The following is a 21,336-nucleotide window of genomic DNA, read 5'->3' on the forward strand; positions in this document are numbered from 1 at the left end:
TTGATACAAGTGCATGCACAAAAGGGAGGAAATAGGTATTTGTTTTGAAATTATTAAAAATAGATGGAACTTATCAAAGTTTTGGAGAGGAGTGAGGCTATAAAACAGCAAATGTTTATACACATGCTACATTTTGTTCACATGACTATCCAGTGGAAATGCCCAGGAGACTAAAGTTAAATATATAGGATGCTTACAGACGTTAAAAAAAAAAACCCCCAAACCATTCTTCCTGGAAGAAGCAGTACTTTAGTTTGACCCAGCTCCATAGCATCTGTATAGGTATGGTGCTTCAATGGGCTTTATTGAACTTTTACCTAAAACAGATTCAATCAGCTATTATAAAAAAGCACCAAAAAAGCCCCACTAGAGTGCCAGATTTATACATATGTTGGGCGAGCTGGTCCAACTAATGCTCTTCCTCTTCTGGGCATGTGCTGAGCTTGGCACAGGAGCGCACCAAGTTTAAAATGCCGGGGCGGGGGGGAGGAGTGGGAGGGGCTAATGTCCATAAACAGCCATAAATGCTCATAGAATCAAGCCTAGAAATGCTACCTAACTACCTGATTTAGTGTCAAATAGAAGTAAAAGTATGCAATATGAAATCTTATTTACTCAAAGTGCTTTGCAATATATGTTTTTGTAAACTGCCCTGTTTACAATCAAGATAAGAACAATTTGCAAATATCCTGAAAATCATAAGACAGTTATCACGCAATTTGTTTTGGAAGAGAAATCATACCTGGAGCTTAGATAGCTCTTGCATGGAAGGCTGGTCAATCTGCAGTTTGTCCCCCCGCTTCTTTAGTTCATTGATTCCAGCATCTAACTCCTTTAGATCATCTTCTGCTTGTAGGATGGCCTGTATAAGGGAACCAAGACGTTTCACAAGGAGATCACATAACTAGCCAGTCTTGTAGTTGCTCTGTACAATCACCATTTACTTAGACTCTTTTTGGTTTCAAATACTGATCTATCCCCAGAATTTTATTTAATAGTGAATTTTGTGTTCATAATAGTTGTGTGAAACCCCTGGACACTGAATTACCTGAAGAGATACAGGAAAGACAGAACAGACAGTAGTTCAAGATTTTTTATTAATTGTAGATCTGCTGTAAATACATTTTTATATTACTGGAAATAAACCACATTAAATGTTATATTTTCATTGTTTAAAGCAAATCTGATCATCAGGTTTTCTACTACCAACTAATGATACAAGTACCCAAGGAGCATTAAGTGTTTTAGCACTTCCTTAAAATTAACCTTGTAACTTATGGGACAGAAGTTCCATAAACTGGTTTGACCCAAATCAGTTAAATCTGATACTACAAACAACCAGGTTTATCTTAAACCAGTTTGGGCCATTTTGAAACTGCTTTATGTGCACTGAACTTATGTTTTGTTACAGGTTTAAACCAGTTTCTGGCCATTTAAACCAGTTTATGTGAAACTTCTGTCCCTAGTCATGGAGGCAGCTTATAGCATAGCTAGGAAACTTATGTAACTCTCCTAAGATGAAGACTAGCATCTCAACCATTTTAAAGGTTCCTATCGTAAATCCTTTATTCAACTTTTTATATGCAAGTAAACCCATCGACTTCCAGTAAAACAGAGTACTTGTAGCTCTAAAAACAAATCCTGCAGCTGGTACAGAATGACTGCTGCCTTTTGATGGGGGTGGGTTGCCAGGAGTACATTCTGCTAGTCCTCCAGAATCTGCAGTGGCATCCAATAACTTTGTGTGTGCAGTTTAGGTTGCCAGCTTTGACCAAATAGCCTGGGGCCCTTCATAAATATGGGATGGACTTTTGTCTTATGTTCCACTGTGATCTGTAAGGTCACCCAACAGCAACCTCTTAAAAATACCATCTACCCACCAAATTCATTTGGTGAAATCACATGGGAGGTCATTCTTGGTAGTAGCTCCTCGACTCTGGAACTCCCTCCTTCCTGTGGTCCATTAAATCTCAAACCCAGCTATCATATAGAAGTGTTGTAAGAACTTTTTATCTGAGCAGGCTTAAAAAAATAATAATTTAAAGCTGCAATCTCTATACATGTTCAAATGTGTAGATGGAAACTGCATGTTGAGCAATAATACTAGACAGTGGCTTATAGATTTGGAAGTTGATATCTGATGCCATACAAAAGAAGAAGATCTGAGCAGGCCTTCAGCAGATAGGATTAAGTTTTAGAGCGTTGTCTGGGAAGCTTGTTCTATTGCATATGATTTTAATTTTTATCTGTCTTTATAATGTATCTGTTTTTATTGGAAGCTGTCCTGAGCCTCTTTTAGGGAGGGTAGTATATACATCTAATAAATAATAAAATAAACGCTAACGTTTCTAGGACTGGGGTCCACCACTATACTTTCCCAACGTAGGCTTTGAACATGAGTCTGCCTCTTTCTTCCATAACCTCTACACCTTCTTCTTATCACACAAAATCTAGAAAATAGATCTGACTGCAAGCTAAATTTGACAAAGTCTTTAGTTTCAAAACTAACAGCAGGAAAACACACACACAATACAATCTACCTTGGCCAACATTTTCTAAGTTGTCATAAATTATTCAGCATATATATCAACTGGAGGGAAAACAAAATGTTTACACCCTGACCTCCTCCTCATCTCTAACGAGTAAAAAAAATGTCACTTATTTGTTTACCAACCCCAGCAAGACAGATGGTACTGAAAAGATTTAAGTAAGGGACTTGTCTTTCTATTTGTCTTTACAGATACTACCATACTTTTGGGTGTTGCTTGTGTATGTAACCAGGGCAGCTGGGGTGATGGAGAGGGAGAGGGAGAGAGACTACGTGTCCTCTTCCTATAAGGTTTTTCTTTTTAAATTTGTGGAAGTGGAAAGCACATTCTTAGAAATACACATATTTCATTTTCACATACAACATACAGAATACAACCAACCTCCCACACAGATATGGATTGCCCTCAAGAGACAACGTCAACCTTAAGTAAAAAATTCCTCTGTATTCACTATACTCACTCCAATCTCATTGCTCAGAAATATATGTTTGGTACTACCTGCATTTGTTCTGTCTCAGGTCTCTCAACTGCCTCTGCTAGTTTCTGCAGGACTATATACTTGTTATCAGCCAATGATGTAAACAAGACCTTCAGATCATTCTATAAGAGACAAAGTTTGTAAAGTTTCAAGAGATAAAGATAAATTAGTCAGTCATAATACTGAGCAAATAAATAATAGAACCTCCCCAAACAAGTGGAAAATATATCTTGACGCAACAATGGAAAAATTTTTCAAAGTGCTACATGTTTTTGCTATATATTAAAATTGGAATTACAAAGATAAATGCATGCATCTACTGTCTACAGGATTAGATATATAAAGCAGGGGTCAGCAGTATTTTGAACAGTGCCAAAACCACTTGCAACCTTGATTTTAAGATACTGGTGTGCCAGAGGAGGACAGTGGGGGAGCTGCAAGGGGTCTGAAACTTGTTGTGGCAGCGCAGCCCTGGCTTCTTCCATACATGCCAAGCAAAATGCCTTTGCATGCCATGCTCTGGCATGTGTGTCAGGGGTTGCCTACCCCTAATATAAAGTATTTTCCATCAGGTGAAACTGATTGTTACCAAATCATACTGTTCTCACATACATACTGATCTGTCCCCAGACTTTTATTTAATAGTTAAATTTGTGTTCACAAGAGTTGACTGAACACTCTGGAAACTGAGTTATCTGAAGAAATACAGAAGAGAAAGCTAGGACAGATTAAAGAGATTTTTTTAAATTTAAGGGTAACATTTATATTGTGTACTTCAACCCTTCTGACAGAACACATGCTATACTATTTGTGTAACAGATTAAAATGTTATAGGTTCTTTCTTTAAATACTTGAATGCAGCAGTCAAAAGCTTTTATTCACTGGAATGCTAATGAAATGTCAAGTGCACTAGGGAGATGGGAGTTCACTGCAGCATATAGGAGTTCTACATATCCACCTTCTGCCAATGACACAAGGTTTAATTTTGACTAAGATTTTCAAGTATGATTAAAAAGGGTGCCTTTTTAAAGGTGGCTCTAAAGGGGGCTGATTTTCAGAGCATGGGAGGCCCAGCTCTCTCAGTCATCCTCCTTACAAGACGTCATGAACTGGATACCAAAAATTTGAGGTACTAAACATTCCCAGTCATAACTGAAAACTGTCCTTCAAATTTCCACTTAATGTGAAAAAAAACGCATTCTGTATTCTATTTCCTAACATTTCTTTTTAAACTTATAATACGAATATGGGAATGGAAGATGCCTCAACCAACAAATCCTTCTCCCTGCATTGCTAAGGAGTTATTTACCCAGGGAATTTCCAGAGTGACCACTTCAAGCGTTCACATTATGAGGCAAATACCCAAAACACCAATATCACCCTGTACCATGTCATAGTTAAAAGCAGGGGAGGTGAGGCACTGCTAGTGTTCTAACCCTGTGACAACATGGAAGTTGTTGGTGAATATAGGCTAAGAAAATCCTAGATAAAGGATCATGCCTCACAGTATAGAGGATGGCAACCCACCCCTCCCTACCTTACCACACCAACAGACTTTTTGCCCATCAGCACAATAACTGATTGAACCGTAAGAGCATCTAGCCAGAAAACCCTGGATTATCCAAATACTTGCAGGAACATCAGTATAGTTCAATAATAAACTCCCAAATTTTGTTGAGAACAGTATGTGATGTGGGGAGGGGTTAGAGAATTCTTTGAGCATATGCACCCTACCTGAAAGGACAGTATTTGCTGGAGTCTTTCTTTCATCTGAAGGCACCTCTGGTTTACTACGGATTCTAGCAAAGTCAGTCGCCCAAGCAAACAGCCCAATGTGTCTTCTATAATATCTCTGTTATCACGATTCTCAGGAAATGTTTGAGAAAATAAATTCTTGTTCTTATCCATTTCTTCTGACATCTCTTTGATATCTTTGGCAAGAGACTGGAATTTGCAGAAATTAAGAGAACAGTTTTTGGGATTAGACAGTTAAAAAAATGTAATACAGCGTATTTGTCTACAACCGTTGTCTATTTTGCAATGGATTGTTTTGATTATATATGAATAATGCCTTCACCCACAAATTAAAGTTAAGCAATGCAATCATAAAAGGATCGTGGCAGACCCCAGGGTTCTGCTGAACCCTAGCTGGGAATCACAGTTATAGAGTTGTCTCACCATAAGGCAGTACAGAACTCAATTATATTAGTAAGCTAAAAAAATGCTTACTTCCTGGTTATAGAGGTAGGTGTCTGTCTCTTCTGGTAGCAGGGCAGTAGCAGCAAAGAGACGTTCTTCCACACCATCTAGCCAAGAAGAAGTGGTTGAGACACCATCATACAACTTCTGTTCCAAGTTCAGGCTCTTCTCTGCCTCTCCAGTCTGAGTGAATGGAGTAAAAGGGGAAGTCCCACAGTTTCACATTGGTCCCCCACAAAAGAGCCAATTATATCTCAGTAATGCCCAATGAGACTCTAATGTTTATGGAGAGACTGCTCATTGCCATGAGAGAATTACAGAAATGTTTACTCTAAACAGCAGCTCTACATTACATTGCATGTAAAAGCAATCTACAGGTTAAGTGTAAAAGCAAGAGCACTGTACCCAAAATGAAACATCTTCAAAGGCCTCGTTCAAATCAATTAGTATAGCTGCAACTGATGATTTATCTTGCTCCTGTCCTTCTCCTTTATACAAAGGTAGTCCAGACATAAGTCTGTTTGGTCTGTTATAAAGCTGCAAAGTAAGGAGAGAAGCAACAGTTAAAGGACTGCTGATATGTGCAAGATCTAATATAATGAAATACAGATAGCACTAACTACTGACAATTCCCCACTTGCAATATTGTGCAAGTGTACACATATTAGGTGTACATTTGCACACCTAATATGTGACTAAATTCCCTGCATAAAAACTGATAATACAGGTGGAAAGCAGTGTATACAAATTGAACACAAGAGCCAGAATTACCAACAAAATAAACGTTCTCAGTAACAAAGTAGTAATATAAGTAAACATTCAACATTTTTGCATTCTTTGTGGGGCAGGAGTTGTCACAGAATTGCTGATATGCTGTTATTTTAATTTGCTCAGAAGTAGTTTGCTCCACTGTCCACTCCGGCTTACCTAGCAGTGCTTGTTCAGGTAGCCATACACCTAAATAATTTGAACTCATACGTTATGGCCATACAAATAAAAGAGGAACAGACAGTGGCCCAATAAGTTTGTTTATATTCATTTTAAAATACCATTTTAGAATTTAGCACTCGAGGTCTAGTTTTATATCCATTAAAGTCAATGGCAGTTTTAAAGTTGGCAATTATCCATTCCCTGCTCAAAAAGCCATCTCTTGACACTGACTTCCCAGCCAGCTACTGCCCAGTTTCTAACATCTCCCTTTTAGAAAAGGTCATTGAACAGGTAGTCACTCAACAGTTCCAGGAACATCTGGAGGCTAGTGAATTCCTGACCCCTAGCAGTCTGTTTTTTATGTGGCATATAGCATGGATACTGTATCTGTGGCTTTGGTCAATGATTTTTACCTAGAGTTCAACAAGGAAGACTATACTCTTTTACTCAATTTAGATCTTGCATTGTCCTTTGATACAGTGGACTATTGAGCTGTTGATAATGTGCTTATGTGACTTGGTGGGTATTCATGGGACCGCTCTTAACTAGTTGAACTCTTTTCTAGTGGGGAGGTCCTAGAGAGTGGTGATAAGCAAGTGCTTATCATCTTCTCAGGACCTTTGCTGTGGGGTCTACCAAGGTCCCATACTATCACATCTTTTGCTCAATGCATATTAGAGGGCACTGGGTGAGATCATGCAGAGATTTGGAGTTGCATGCCATCAGTATGCTGATGACACCCAACTCAGTCTCTCCCTTTCATCTCACCCAGGCTCTGCAGTTTCAGTCCTTACCTTGTGCCTGGCTACAGCTGGGGATAGGATGTAGGTGACCCAATTGAAGCTGAATCCAGATAAGACAGATGTGAAGGTGGTTGGCAGCCCTTCTGACTGATCTTTTTGCCCTTACCTACTTGCTTTTTATACAAACAGCGTGCAGAGAAATTATGAATAGTTACCGGTCGTTCTTGCTCCTGTTCCAAAGCACTCTGCAGCAGTTTCTGTTTGGTGCTGAATTTCTGATGCAGACTTTCCCATTTCTTTTTCATCTGGTTTTCAGCTGAAGGTTTCTCACCTTCCAAGCCTAACTCCTGAGATAATACATCAGGTTTCTCACTGTGAAGTAAAATGTAAAGGTTAAAACTTAAACAATGCAAATACAGTAATTTTAAGTTGTTGTCCATTTCAATTTGGATTTTTCAGATAATTCACCTTTAAAACACTTTTTTATTCAACTCATCTGTGTACTTTCAGACAATAAAATGATGGGTATATTTATATGAAAGAAAAGGATTTAAATCTGACCAAAGACAGTTCACAGTCTTATGACCTGTATTTTTCTATGAGTACTTGCATCTCCAAAAGCAGACAGATCCAAAGTGTATAGCATTCCCCATGGTTGTCCATCATCTCAGCAAGCATAAATCCGGGAGTCTCTTTTCTCCTTTAGATACTAGTCCAAGTAATTCATGGTATGCTAAATCTTGCAGGGGGTCTTCCAGATAGTTTGTGGCTGTCTTCACTTTCTATACAGGAAAAATTCTTCCCTATTCAGAGTTGAGGCCTTTTCAGAGTTCCTTTGGTTCAGACTGAAAATTTTGCACCAGGTCTCAGAATATAGAGAATACAAGAGACATGCAAGGTTTCAAAGATCAAGGTAACAGACACTTCAGTTTTGAAACTGATCAAATTTCATGTCACAGTGCTTCAAATTCTTATTATTTTTATTATTATACTACAATTAAAATCTAGTCATGGACCAGGATGCCACTGTGTTATGAATTCTAAATGTCAAAAACACATTTAGGATTTAAAAGGAGATAGCATTCAAGATGTGGAAGAAACACGTAAAAGCAGAGAAACCAATGTGTGAAGGCTGGAGAAAACTTGTTGCAAAATTATACCTAGGACAAAGGCCATCTGGAACAGCATGCTGGGTTAGGATTTCTTCTCCACGGCTTGCTACTGACCGAAGCAGGCTCTTCTGTTCTTCTAGCTCTTGTTCTAGCTCCTTGGAGAGAACAGAAAGCAGACATCTTATGAAATCCTTTAAATGTTACCGGACTGTGACGAACTAATACTATGAATGTTTTTACCTCTTATTCATCAGAATGCTTTTTCAAAGCAGATGTTGAGAGAGAAAGATGTATGGATGTCCATAGCCTTCAGAGTGAACTTCAATTTTCCAAATTTTGTAAAGGCAACTAAACTCAAAATATCTGTTTATAAGTGCTGTTCACTACTAAAATAGACTCATAACAGGTTGTGGTGCCCTAGACAGGTGTGTGGGAAGACAGTATGGAAATACTTGAAAATACTAATAAATTAATCCTCATAATAATTCTATGAAGAGGGGTAAATATTGCCTTATCTTGCAAATGGGAACTGATGCAGAGATTAAGGCAACTTGCCCTAATTCATTCAGGAAGCGTATATCAGAATCAGAAACTGAATTCATAACTCCCATGCCTCAGTCGATGCCTTAAACAAAGGGCTGCCATATTTCATTTGGTGTGACTTGATTGGTTGATTAGGTATAAGATCAAGGTACGTTATGACACAGCACTAAGTAATGGGTGGTACAAAACTACATACTCCTGTGGAAGTACTAGGAAAAAATATGCATTAAAGAACACAGTTCCTTCCAGCATTGTTTATTATGCAGGGTAATGCAGTGCGTTAGAAACCAAACCAAAGGACACTTGGGTCCCTTTGCAAAAAGTGCTTTAACATGTGCTAGAGTGACTTGCTTAACTGGAGCATTAGATACTACAGACTGCTAGAGAAAATCTTATGAAATAGTGGAGCATGGTTTCCTCCTCCTGATTGGCAAATAGAAAAGGTAAAATCATGTCTTCTGTGAGCTTTGGAGAGAGAACAGATTCTGTGCTTATGAGAGCCCTGGGACTAATTTTAACTGGCTGTCACCCAGGATACACCAATCTCTGGTGGCCTCTCTGTTTTTCATACTATTCTGCAAAGGATTATGAACCAAGAGTCTAATTTCTTCCATAGAACACTGTATGACTCTAACAATGTGCAGTTACTTGCACAGGAAGTTACAAATTGTCACTCATATTTTCCACTCTATTCTGATTCTTATACAATGCTTATCATGTCATATTCACAACCATTTGAATGTAGATCATAAGTTTAAACAGTAGTAAATACAGAACAAGTTTATATATTAGTGATTCCCTAGTGCTGATTTAGCAGCAGAAAACATAGCATCTTGCAAAGTGACAATCAGAAATGGCTCAGTTGTGAACTAAAAGAAATGTACAACTCAGACCATGGGAGATACAAAAGAATACAAACTTTTTGCCGCTGCAGGCTGCTCTGTTGCTGTTGTGAACGGGTTGTTCGTGCTTGTGCCAGCCATTCTTGGACATTGGGACTCTGTGAGGATACCAAGTCCACTTCACACTCCTCTTTTTCTTGTATAGCTCCCTGCTTTGAATAAAGAAGAAACCCACAATCATTTTCCATAATGGGGACTGGCTACTGTACAAAAAGGTTAGCAAAACTGGCAGTCAGCTTTAGAATTAATATACAGCTTTTCACTCCTTCTACTATACTAACACTTCCATTTTAGGTCATCTGCAATTTAAAGTTATCAGAGTTTTTTGGCCTTTATGGCCAGGTACAGACATTACACTTCTACTGGTGTAAGTGACCAGTGTATACTTGTAACAGAAGTTTGGCACACAGACTGGTTTAAAAATGGCAGAACCCAGTTTAAGATTTTCTCCCCCACCAAATAGTGTGCATTGTGTTTGCTACTGATCTAAACTACACTGCTTACAAAAACTGAGCAATTTAGATAGATTCTGCCTCAGGCTGTCTGAATGTCTGTACCTAGCCTATGAGGAAGGTCTCAGCCTTGGGTACTAGCAGGAACATGTTCACAAAACAAACACAAGCACCACTACAACTGGCACCTTGTTAGTAGAATAAGAGAGGCTGAGGATTGGACCGCCCCTGAAGCATGATTTATTCTTTCTCTTTCACACAAGGTCCTTTCAGTTCAGAGTAAAGGTATATTGACAGGAGAGAAATGGAAAGGATTACAGCATCTCTGTCCCTTCAGTAACCAAGAGAACACTGCTAAGCAGATCATCTCTTTCTTTAGGATTGCTCATCCAATTCCTTCCCTTTTACATTTCTTACAAGAATAGACTCTTGGCTCTCCCAAAATCTAACTGATTTTTTGCCTAAAATTACTATTAGCTTTAAATACTCCATCTTGTAATGGAGGGAAGGAGTTCATTCCTTTCATCAGGGTACTGATTAATTAGAAATGAGAGAATGCTGGTTGTCATCTCAGCCAAGAGTAAGCTTAGCAATCAATAAGTATATCTGAATCTGTCTGTGGTAGACAGAAAGATAAGAAAAATAAAAAAAAGAGGATACTAATTATTAGAAAGATGCCTATTAAAGATATAAGGAGATGGGCAGAGAAATCAACAGATAGACAAACAGCTGTTTTAGGAAAATTATTTCTTTCATGTGTTCATTTATTAGTTATCAATTGTGTGTGTGTAGCTCTTCCTTTTTCTGGTATAAATTATATGCATTAACATTTTGTGTGCATGTGTGTACAAGTATACACGCACATATTCATATATGCATATATAAGCATACACTCACAGAATGTAAATATATATAGTTTGCATCAGAAAAAGGAATCCATGCACACATACACAAACACAAACAAATGTACGCATACTTAGTATAAGCTAAACAAAGAGAGCCAGAGCCTTTAACTGGTCTGGGGATTATACAAAAATAATATTCCAGTCACTTTACCTAATCCTTGTTCCCTAAAATCTGAATGAAATCAACATCCACGCTAAATTCAAAAGTGTTTATCAGTAACAGTAGTATTCAAATGTAGGAATTTCATTTTCTTCTCCAGCACTGATGGGTGTGGGCTTATATAATTTTGGTTATCTGGATTCATGTGGATGAATAAAGGCTATTTTCAAATATTAATATGTTTACATATATGGATACAGCCATCACCAGACATAGGAGAGAAAGTGAGATTGGGCTGGTTGGTTTCTCTGATTCTAAAGCTTCAAAAAAGTAAATGCAGTGCTCTTCCAATTTATTTTTTTGCTTTGTGCACCTCATGTTTGTAGCTGTGACCCCTTGAATATAAGCTTCATTCATGATTCAGCTCTCTTTTTAATCCGTGGTTGTCAAAAGACAGCACAATATGTTCTCATGGGAAAGAACCGATTTTAAATCCAATTTGATTTTCTGTTGCCTGTCAGGGGCGTCTGTTTGCAGCAGCACACATTTGTTCTGCCACTTTGTGCTGCTGTGCATGCCCCTGTCTGCGTGCTTTGTAGTGGGACACATTGTCCCACTGCTTCATGAGCTGCACAGGGTGCCTCAGTGTGGGGCTAGCTGGCAGGCATCCCCCACACTGAGGCACCCTGCGCACCCCTACTCCCCAGCTGGCTGGGGCACAGTGTGCCTTGAGATGGGGGAGCAGGCAGCCCAGGGCTGGCTGCTCCCCTGTCTCAAGGCACACTGTGTTCCAGGCAGCTGCTCTGCAATATTTCTCAATTTAGGGGCTCTGCAATGGAGCCCCACCTTGCTGAGGCATGCAGATACAGGGGACAAGCCAGGTGAGGGCTGCCTCCTCCCATTGTGAGCCACACTGCACCCCAGCTGGTGGCCAAGGAGTGGCTGGCTGCGGCGCACAGTGCCTCCGCATGGGGGCTCTGCAGCGTGCAGAGATGAGGGAACAGGCAGCCCTGGTCCAGCTGCTTCCCTGTCTTTGCATGCCTCAGCATGGGTGCTCTGCTATGGAGCACCCACTCTGAGGCACATTGTACCTGCACCTGCAGCTCCACTCGGGCATGCCTGGCACTGCTTTTTCTTCATGGTATTTTTTTTGCTACCAGGAAATCCCAGTAGCAAATTTTGTTCCGGTGCTGCAAATTAGCAGCACTGCATGTGGTTTAATGTGCAACATATGTGGTTTGTGGTGTTGCAAAGAGGTTTGCACATGCACATCTAGATATGACCCTGGAGGTTCAAGAAGACAAGGAATAACATTTGTGGCTAATATGGATTGCCTGAGTGATAGAACAATGCAGAGGTGAGAGTCTAAAGTTATAATTTTGGCTGAAGAGTCCAGTGTGTCTCTTGGACAGAAATGTTTTTCAGAGAATGGTTGGCTTGTGTTAGATGGTCCAAACTGTAAAAAGGCAAGAACTAAGTGGACTTTTCAAAACTTGGAATGAATCCTCGTTCAGTTGTGGATCTTAAATCCTATGTTCTTCTTGAGAACTGGCTGGTTATAGAGGAACTTAGCTATAAAGGAATTATAAAAGGTTTTAGAAAACTAAAACCTTTCTATTGGTTTTTCTTTGCAGGCTGAGGAAGCAGGAAGGAATTGGAGACAACCTGTAGATTCAATAGGAATAATCCAAAAATAAACCAGGCACCAGAAAGCGAGCAAGCGAGAGAGAGAGGATAATGTTATAATGTTATTAGTTAAAATACACGTGTTCTTACACAAGCATGCGATGTCTACCTGTACCTGATTTAAATATTCCTGAATCACAGAATGTAAATTCTTATGAATAATTAACATTTCTATTTGAATTTTATCTTAATAAACTTCTTAAAGTATTTGTTTCCTGGCACAATGTCCAGAGAAACCAAGATTCAAAACAATCTTTCTTAAAAGTCAACCCATTTCAGCAGACTGACCTTCTCTTTATTGGGGGGAGGCAGTGAATTCTCTGAAAATAGCTCTAGTAATATAGTCATAAAATACAGCTCTCAAATATGCTCCAACTTGCTTTATGTACATTACAAAGCTCTGCTGCTTGAGGGACAGTGGCTGGTATCTTTTTTAATTCACACACACATTTTTATTACCCCAAAATATCACTGAACAAATAGAAGACAAACACATTAACTTTAGAAGACTATACAGGGAATATATTATAAAGCTGAGCTGGGAGATTGCATTTTGATTTGTTTTTAAATAACCAATGAATGGATAACATCAACTTATGTTTTACAAATTGGTGAGTTTTAAAAGTGTCCAATTTCTGAGAGGTCACCTTTTGAACTGTATGTCCTAAAAGAAAAAACAAACCCTGTAAAACATTTGGGCTAAGGACAGACTTAAAACATAAACCGGTTTAAGTGATCAAAAACTGGTTTAAACCTGACACAGAATAGACTTTCAGTACACATAAACCAATCTGAAAATGGCTGAAACCTGTTTGAGATAAACCTGGTTGAATATAGTATCAGACGTAACTGATTTGGATCAAACCAGTTTATGTAATGTCTGTCCCAGACCCCTTCATGGTTTAAGTTAAATCAGATTCCTGCAGCATCCCAGCATGCTCCCTGGACTGGGCAGGCCCCTCCCCTCTGCTCCTTGGCTACAGCTCCAGCAAAGACTTGCAAGCACAGCAGGGTTTACCTGGCTTTCCTGTGCCCGCTTCTCTCCCCCCTCACCACTAGTGAGCTGGGATTCCTCTCTCCCACAGCTTGAACTATAGCCAGCATGTGGTATGCTAGCTAATGCTGAGAGGTGTCTGTGTAAGGCAGACAGGACAGTGTCCACTTAGGACTTTTTGGAGCTAATCAACAAGTCAGTTGATAATGTCCCTGCATTCCTTCCTTTGGAAAAAGCTGTTTAAGAAGATCTTGAACTAATGAGTGAGGCTGTTTTCTGATGAGGTGTTAAATGCTGATAACAGAGCTGATTAATGCTCTGTTATCTAGGAGGAGAGGAACCCATCCCTAATCAGAGCATCCTCTCAGGGCCTGGCCATGTCCCCCCCACAGCTCAGCACTATAGAAGGGTGGAAGAGCTGTTCTAGCATCCCCCAGCTTCTAGCCTGAGCCACTCCAGGCATGTGCCTGCATTTCCTCAGTCCACACGGGATGTCCGTATACTTACAAACTGGTTCATCCTAGCCAGGTTAGATTAACCTGCAAAGATTGAATCAATTCAGGCTCAAGCTTTTTGAATGTCTGTCCCTAGCCCTGAGAAGTTTTTCCTGTTCCTCATTTAATTAATAAGTGTTTATATAGCTAAACAAGAAATCTGACTGTATATAAAATTCTGCTATACACATATGGTAAAAGAACTTGAAAACACTCCTCTTTCTAACTTCATTTTAACTAGTGTATGTATTACTTCCAACTATAATAGATATAAGATATTGAAAAACATTAAGTTGATGTGTGCTTTTAAGATTTTATATCATTTGATTTGGTGGATGAAGTAATTTTTTCTAATATTTTTTAGAAAATAACTAAATTGCTAATGTAGCTATAAGAAAGAAACACTGCACGCAAGAGAAATGTAAAAGAATCTAGAAGTCACTGAATTTGAAGGAAATATGCACAAATTTCACCCTTACACTTGTACATTTTGGGCCAAATCCTGTTTCACTCTTTTTTACCTGACTGGTACTTACATAACCATTTCACTGCAATTTTTGGTACTTAAACACACTTTGGATTCCGCTGCCACCTGTGGTGGAGCATAATTGCTGGGTTGTGTGCCTACTTGCTGGAAGTAAGGCAGCAACACAACTTCTGATCTTTTGGCTCAACATCCCCTTGGTCAGGACACTCAGGACTCTGGAGACTCATGTTCTATGAACCCCGCACCTAGAAGAGGATTGAACCTACATCTCCTGATTTCTAGGAAAATGTTCTAATCACAAGAACACATATGTATTTCTTGAAGCTGTCTCACTGGGTAGCCAGGATGGGAAGACAGATGAGGCCAGGAGTGCAAACTGCAAGAAGGGTGTGGAGGTTCGAGATGCGGTGTGCACTTGGGTGAGCCGAAAACATACAATGATTTTTTGGGAAAAGGTTTTTTATTTAACTATGGAATGACCCCTAAGATAGAAAGATACATTAAAATACAACAAACAATGGTGGCTACAACAAATACAACTATGCAAAGGTCGAACTTATCAATCATTGCTATCACTTTAAATAATACTCACGGTTAGGTAAAAATCATAGACGATAACAGATGTAACATTACGTCATGTGCATAAACGTCGTCGGGTTAGGGAAGTGGGTAAACACAAAGGTCTTAGAAAACGCCTTGTTTCAAAGAGGGGAGAGCTGGCTTGGGGTGATCAGTCCCTTGCCCATTTAGCCTCAGAGTCGTGGTCTCCATTCCGCCTGCAGGCGCTCTCCCCGATCGTGGGGAGAAGCGCGGTTTTAAACACACAGCTCAACGATTGTCCAATCGTCTTGCGTGCTGCCGTTTGAACACCTTATATGGAGTTCCTGTTCGAGCCTTATAAGTTTTTTTCGCACCAACTGATTGATGGTGTACGTGCCGTGGTGGCTTCCCGCCATGGCACGTCAACCCAGAAGCCTCTGCAGGCTTAGCTTTTGGCACTGAGGCGGCCTGCCCATTCATCCGGGTGCAACTGCAAAGCACATTTTCACAGTGCAATTGCAAAACACATTTTCACAAAGGGTTGCTATAAGATAATGATCAAGGGTTGCTATGAAATCTATGAGACAGATGCTGCCTGGGAAGGGAGGAGGCTCTGGGTTCTAGCTTGATTCCCAATGGCTTGTCTCGAAGATGCATATAATGTAAATTGATAGACGGCAGTGGCCAGAACCCAGACCGTGCTTCCTTTAAGGACAGCATCCATCTTACTGAAGCTACAGATGGAAAACCTCTTGGTGCCACATACATTCTTTTCCTGGCCACCCAGGAGTCAGTTTCAGGAGAGAGTTGGAGTGTGCTTTGGGTAATGCTGATCTTGTGGCTGGTGGTTAGATACTTGGAAAGTGGGAAATACAGCAATTCTATTCTATAGAATACAGCTACAAGGCCGCAGTTACAAGGCCACAGTAGAAACTTCTCAACATACTTAGAAGCAAAGTACACAGCTGTACAAGTGGAAATAGAATCCAGACTTTGCATAAGTGCCAAAAATTGCACTTATAGGTCTACGTAAGTGATGATTAAGTGCATAAAGGTAAAGTAGAATTAAACCTTTAGGTCAAACTTGTGAATTTGATACATAGATATATGCCTTGGCTTGTTTTTAAAAAAGCTCCTTGAGAGTTATACTATAGTAACGTAGTAACTCCACTTGATTTATGGATAATTTAAAGTTCAATTAGCTTAGTTTAATTAAAAATATAACTGCAGGGGAACATAAAACATAAATTCAGGGGAATTATGGATCTTCACCCCTTCTGAAAACTAGGTCACTTCTTCAGATGCTTATTTCTAACCTAACTTAGACATAATTTTCTGGAATACTCTGAGCATTGTTTTTACCTTGTCCTTTATATATGACCATTTCTGCCTCAGGGACCAGATCTTCTGATCAAGAAGCAACACCTGATAGCTTTTCTGAGTATTTAGCCATATCTGTGTCAATCTGCTGCCTCTTTTAGAGGAATTCAGACAGGCTGAAGTCTGGGAGGCACTGGGTGCATCCGCACATGCATATTAAGGCAGAGCAATACATTCTGGCACAGATGACACTGGAGTTTATTGCTCCTGAAAGCCGCACTTACATATGCGCCCAGGAATGCAGCATATCGAGCAAGGTCAGAGCAACTCTGGCTGGCAGGGAGTCTGGGGGTTCAGCCTGCCAGCCTGGAGCTGCACCGACCTACCTCAGTGTGCTGCAGAGGGCCTGGCTGGGGCATGAGAGTGCTCCAATGTAGGGCACCCTTGTGCCCTAGCCAGCCAGGTCAGCATCTACACATGCATTGCTGTATATGAAAAAATTCTACAGCAAGATAGTACTTGTATTTATATGTACTAACCTGCTGAAGAGTTTATGTTTCCTTTGGCCTAATAGGGTTGCATGTATAGATGCCAAGGCATTTACTGCAGAGCTGATTAGTCTACTCCACAGTAAACATCTCAAATAGATGTGCCCACTAAGTATTGCTCCTGTTTATAGAGAAGGAGATGGTCAGGAGAGACTGAGGGCGGGAGCTCTCAGAATGTAACAGTACTAGGAATGGGGAGTAGGAAAGAGCTGGGTGGCAGAAAATTACTTGAACATTTCTGGCTTAGTTCTCTGCTTCCTTTCAATTCCTGGCCGCTCTCTTTTAGTTTTCTGTTAACCTTTTCACTGGACAGCTTCTTTTTTCCAGTCTCACTCAGTAACAGCTCTATTCTTCTCATTCTGACTTACTGGCTCCCCTGGGCCAACAGAATTCCTATTGTAGGTGATTCTAGTGAGAGGGGAAGAAAGGAGCAGAGTCCTGAGCAGCTACTGGGGAAATGTAGTTGTGAAAGACAGGACTGGGATATGAACCGGGTCTGGGAAAAGGACACAGGTACTGAGAATGGGTAATGGGAAGAGGAAGAGGATGATAAAACAGCTGAAAGAATAGCTAGGAAGTTGGTGAAGTTGGGTTCACAGAGAGTTGGAGGAACTCATTTGTAGTGTAGACCAACACTGCCATTTAAGACTTGCCCTGCTCAACCCATAACTCTCTATGAGCCTCCTCTCTAATTTCTCTCTTTAATCTTCCTACTAACAATCTTTTGGGCAGGGGGCTCGACCCGATGATCTTGCAAGGGCCCTTCCAGCCCTAATGTCTATGAAATCTATTAAATCTAGGTACTGCCAGTTGTAGGAACAGCGACAATAGGTTCTGAGGCCCTACATCCCCATTAAGAAGCAGCAGTAGGTGGCAATCTGTCATAGGTGCTGCTAGACAGTCTTCTAAGCCATGACCTTTACTTAAAGAGGATGTGCAAGCAAAAGTAGAGCCATATGAACAAAACAGAGACAGGGAAAATAGCATACGTGTGTGCACATGCACATATACACACATATATAGTCACAAAAAATAAGAGTAAAAGGAGGTAGTTCTACAGAATAGCATGTTATAGTCCTTGTTCAGTTTGGCTGCTATATTTTGTAACAGCTGAAAACAAAAATGACTTAGGACTGTCTTAATCTTATAGCTTGATCTAATAGCTTGTTTATGATCATCAGTTAACTTTTTCTGCAAAACAGGTTGAGGTCATCAAAGCAATTTAATTCTGCAGCACATCAGAAAGAGGTGCAGGAACAGGGCCGGATTAGAGTGGTTATACCCTGGCTCATACTGGAGACAGTGCAGAGGATGGGTGCTAAGATGCCTCTGGAACTGCTTCCTAGATCTCCTTGAGAGACGAACATAGCAAGACTTGCTGCATTATTGCATAGGTATGAACTCCTTGTATTGGTGTTGAGCAACACTGGCTTGTGCAACTTGGGAAAGGGCCTCAACGCTTTCTGACTGGCTTGTATCCCTGTCACACAGTAATTTAAAGCAATCAGCTGGCTAAAAATCATATGCTTATAGCTTTTTTTTTCCATTTCCATCTGATAAGGACAACAATGACCTTGGAACATAACATTTTCTCTAGATTAATGACCAGCTGGGCATGGTGTCTCTCAAATCAGCTTCTCTGATTATTAATCCATCAGGATAATTTAAACCAGGAAATTATCAAATGAGAGCCACGAATTTACAAAAATAGAAGATACAATATAACATCTACATTTTTGTAAGAGAAGTCCAGATTTGGAAATTACTATAAGAAGGGGTCACAAACTGAATCGTCTTTCATGGACTGATAATCAGTTCAAACTCTTTTAAAAAGTAGATGTTACGCTGATTCCTTTATCTTCTTACCTTCATGAAACTGAAGCCTAAAAGCTGTAACAGCTACTTACACTGATATCAAAACTTTCATGAACTTGTTCTTTAAAAAACCATGCAAGTATTGAATGTATGTAATATCCTGGGATAAGCACTCAAAGTCTGACAATTTTTAATTACAGTAACATTATCTTCATATTAAATAAGCTTAAAATAAAACTAATTCAGAACACCATATTTAAAAATCAATCATGCAAAAAAAATATCAGGCTGTGATACTACTGCATTTGCCAGTAATATGGACGAGTGAAGTAGTATATGTAAACACACTGACAGTAATGTTTATTTAATTTGAATAATCATAAGGTTTCCTGTGCAACAATAATGCTAAAGAGGGATTTTGGATCACCTTTTAAAACTGCAGAACACAAACCAGTCCTATGCTCTCATCTTCCCTGGAAATCTTCAAGAGAAGACTGGATAAGCACCTGGCTCGGGTCTTATAACCCCTCCCACCCCGAGTGCTCATTCCTGCCCATGGCAGGGGGTCGGACTAGATGATCTGTCTAGGTCCCTTCCAACTCATTGATTCTGTGATTCTCAGTAAATCTAATGCCTACTCTTAGCAGTGTTAGGATGGGTACCTATTTTTGGAAAGATGTGCTGTTTGGTTGGTATTTTATTTTGCAGCAGAACTATAAAGAGTTCCTTGCACACAAAGTAATTTTCAAGCTAACCTCTCAGGCTTTAATCTGTATTACAATCTAGATATGCTTTGAAGCTTATCATGCGTTTAATTTGCACAACACAGCCTAGAAAAAAGTAAAAGGAAAAAAAAAAGTTACAGGTAGAGCAACCAAGCTCAAACCAAAAGCCAATCAGCTACATTACATGCTCAGCTTTTTTGTACGTTTTCAGTTCTTCCCATGCTAGTTTGGCCTAAAGAATAAATAAGATAACTGTTAAAAGAAAAAAAAAACTGTCTAATTGTCTTAGACACAGTAATAGGGATAGAAAAAACATCTTAGGACAACATATAGATTAACTCTATCAATCATTGGCCTAATTTCCTATAAACAAAGAGTTTCTTATTTGGATGCATGTTACTGGTAACAGTTTACAGCATTTTAAAATGTGTGTGGAGGTTTCCTGTCCCAGAGATGTGAAACAGACCAAAACCCAAAGAGAAGTAGGAATAGGACTAGGCCAAGCTAATCATACAGTATATTACTGCCACTGATTAAAGATACTGAAATCGAAGCAGCTTAACTCGCTGTATCATGAAAATATTTGGCTGTGACTTTCTAGAGTCAATCTGTATATTTTAATATTATTTTATTTTCTATTCTAATGTGTGCAAATTAAAGTATAAGGGTAAAACATTTCCCCCATCTCCTTCTCCCAATTGCCTGGAATAGTTTAAAAAGTAGAGGAAAAAAACACTTCAGCTATAACAAAAAGAAAATCTTGCTCACTCTGAAGTTGATTACAAAGAGCTGCTTACCTGAATGTTGATCTGTTTGTCATGCAGCACTCTTTGCAGCTCCAGAAGGCTTCCCTTCAAAGTTCTCAACTTCACTGCCAGCTGCTCTGCCTCATCCTTGGTATGAGCCTTTCCTTCCATGAGCAGGTTTTCATTGTGCACAGAGAGCTCCGACAAGGCCACCACCTTCTGCTCTATCTCAACAAGCATATTCTGCAGCAGCAAAAACAATGATGCAAATTCATACATTTTCCAAAAACCTCCACTTCCTGGCAAGGAGACCAGTAGCCTACCTCATCATCTTCCAAACTAAGAACATGTTAGATTTTCATTGTTTTGCTCTCCAGTCCCCTCTGCAATCCTTAGGAAGAAGCTTGCAAACTTTGGCATTGCTCCACTTACTTTTTTTTGTAAATTTAGAAAAAAGAAGTTCAGTGAAAAGTTGAATTATTTGACAGGAGCTGCTGCAAAAGTGTCCCCCTTTTTTGCATTTCAATAGCAATTATGGTTGAAATGCCTAAGAGAGATCCTATTCCTGTAATGCTTGATTATGATATCCAGGGATAATGACAATAAATAGATTGCACACAGCTCCAACTCTTTCTTTCCTCTTCTTTCTTGTATATTCAGTTAGGTCCCTCTGTCTTTCCTTGGCATAGCTCTGGTTGCATTGATAAGCTCCCCTTCTCACTATTTGCTCTTTCTGATTGGTGCCTGAATGGTACTAAGATCCTCTATATAATCCTCTTTAGTTCAGACAGAGACTTAAAGAGACAAATCTCTGGCAAGTTTATTTTCAAAACCTATTTTCCTGATATGCAGTTAACCATTTATATGTTACATACATAACATACATGATGTAACACATTTTAATATTGCCCCAGATTAAAAGAACACATTAGATTTTTGCTCAGAGGTTTAACCTGAAAACAAATGTGTATTTTTATTTCCATAGCAACTGTCAAATGTGAACAGAGAGGCTTTGGACTCTAAAGGAATGTGGGCTGTATAAGACAGGCAAAAGTTTGAAAAGTGAAT

The 21,336-nt window shown here is 39.6% G+C and overlaps 1 protein-coding gene across 1 annotated transcript in view; it reads right to left on the reverse strand.

The window, feature by feature from the left end:
- Positions 1-21,336, reverse strand: part of SYNE1 (spectrin repeat containing nuclear envelope protein 1) — a 515,591-nt gene that overhangs the window by 108,553 nt on the left and 385,702 nt on the right. Inside the window, exons 95-103 of the mRNA XM_090041573.1 lie at positions 20,320-20,511; positions 9,474-9,608; positions 8,060-8,166; positions 7,115-7,271; positions 5,632-5,763; positions 5,257-5,409; positions 4,762-4,971; positions 3,048-3,149; positions 743-862 (exon numbers count right to left, since the gene is read on the reverse strand). Coding sequence (XP_089897699.1) covers positions 743-862; positions 3,048-3,149; positions 4,762-4,971; positions 5,257-5,409; positions 5,632-5,763; positions 7,115-7,271; positions 8,060-8,166; positions 9,474-9,608; positions 20,320-20,511 — 1,308 coding nt within the window. The remainder of the gene's footprint in view (positions 1-742; positions 863-3,047; positions 3,150-4,761; positions 4,972-5,256; positions 5,410-5,631; positions 5,764-7,114; positions 7,272-8,059; positions 8,167-9,473; positions 9,609-20,319; positions 20,512-21,336) is intronic.

Source organism: Crocodylus siamensis, chromosome 1 (genome assembly GCF_052110815.1).
Source record: "Crocodylus siamensis isolate JL-2025a chromosome 1, ASM5211081v1, whole genome shotgun sequence".
NCBI lineage: Eukaryota > Metazoa > Chordata > Crocodylia > Crocodylidae > Crocodylus > Crocodylus siamensis.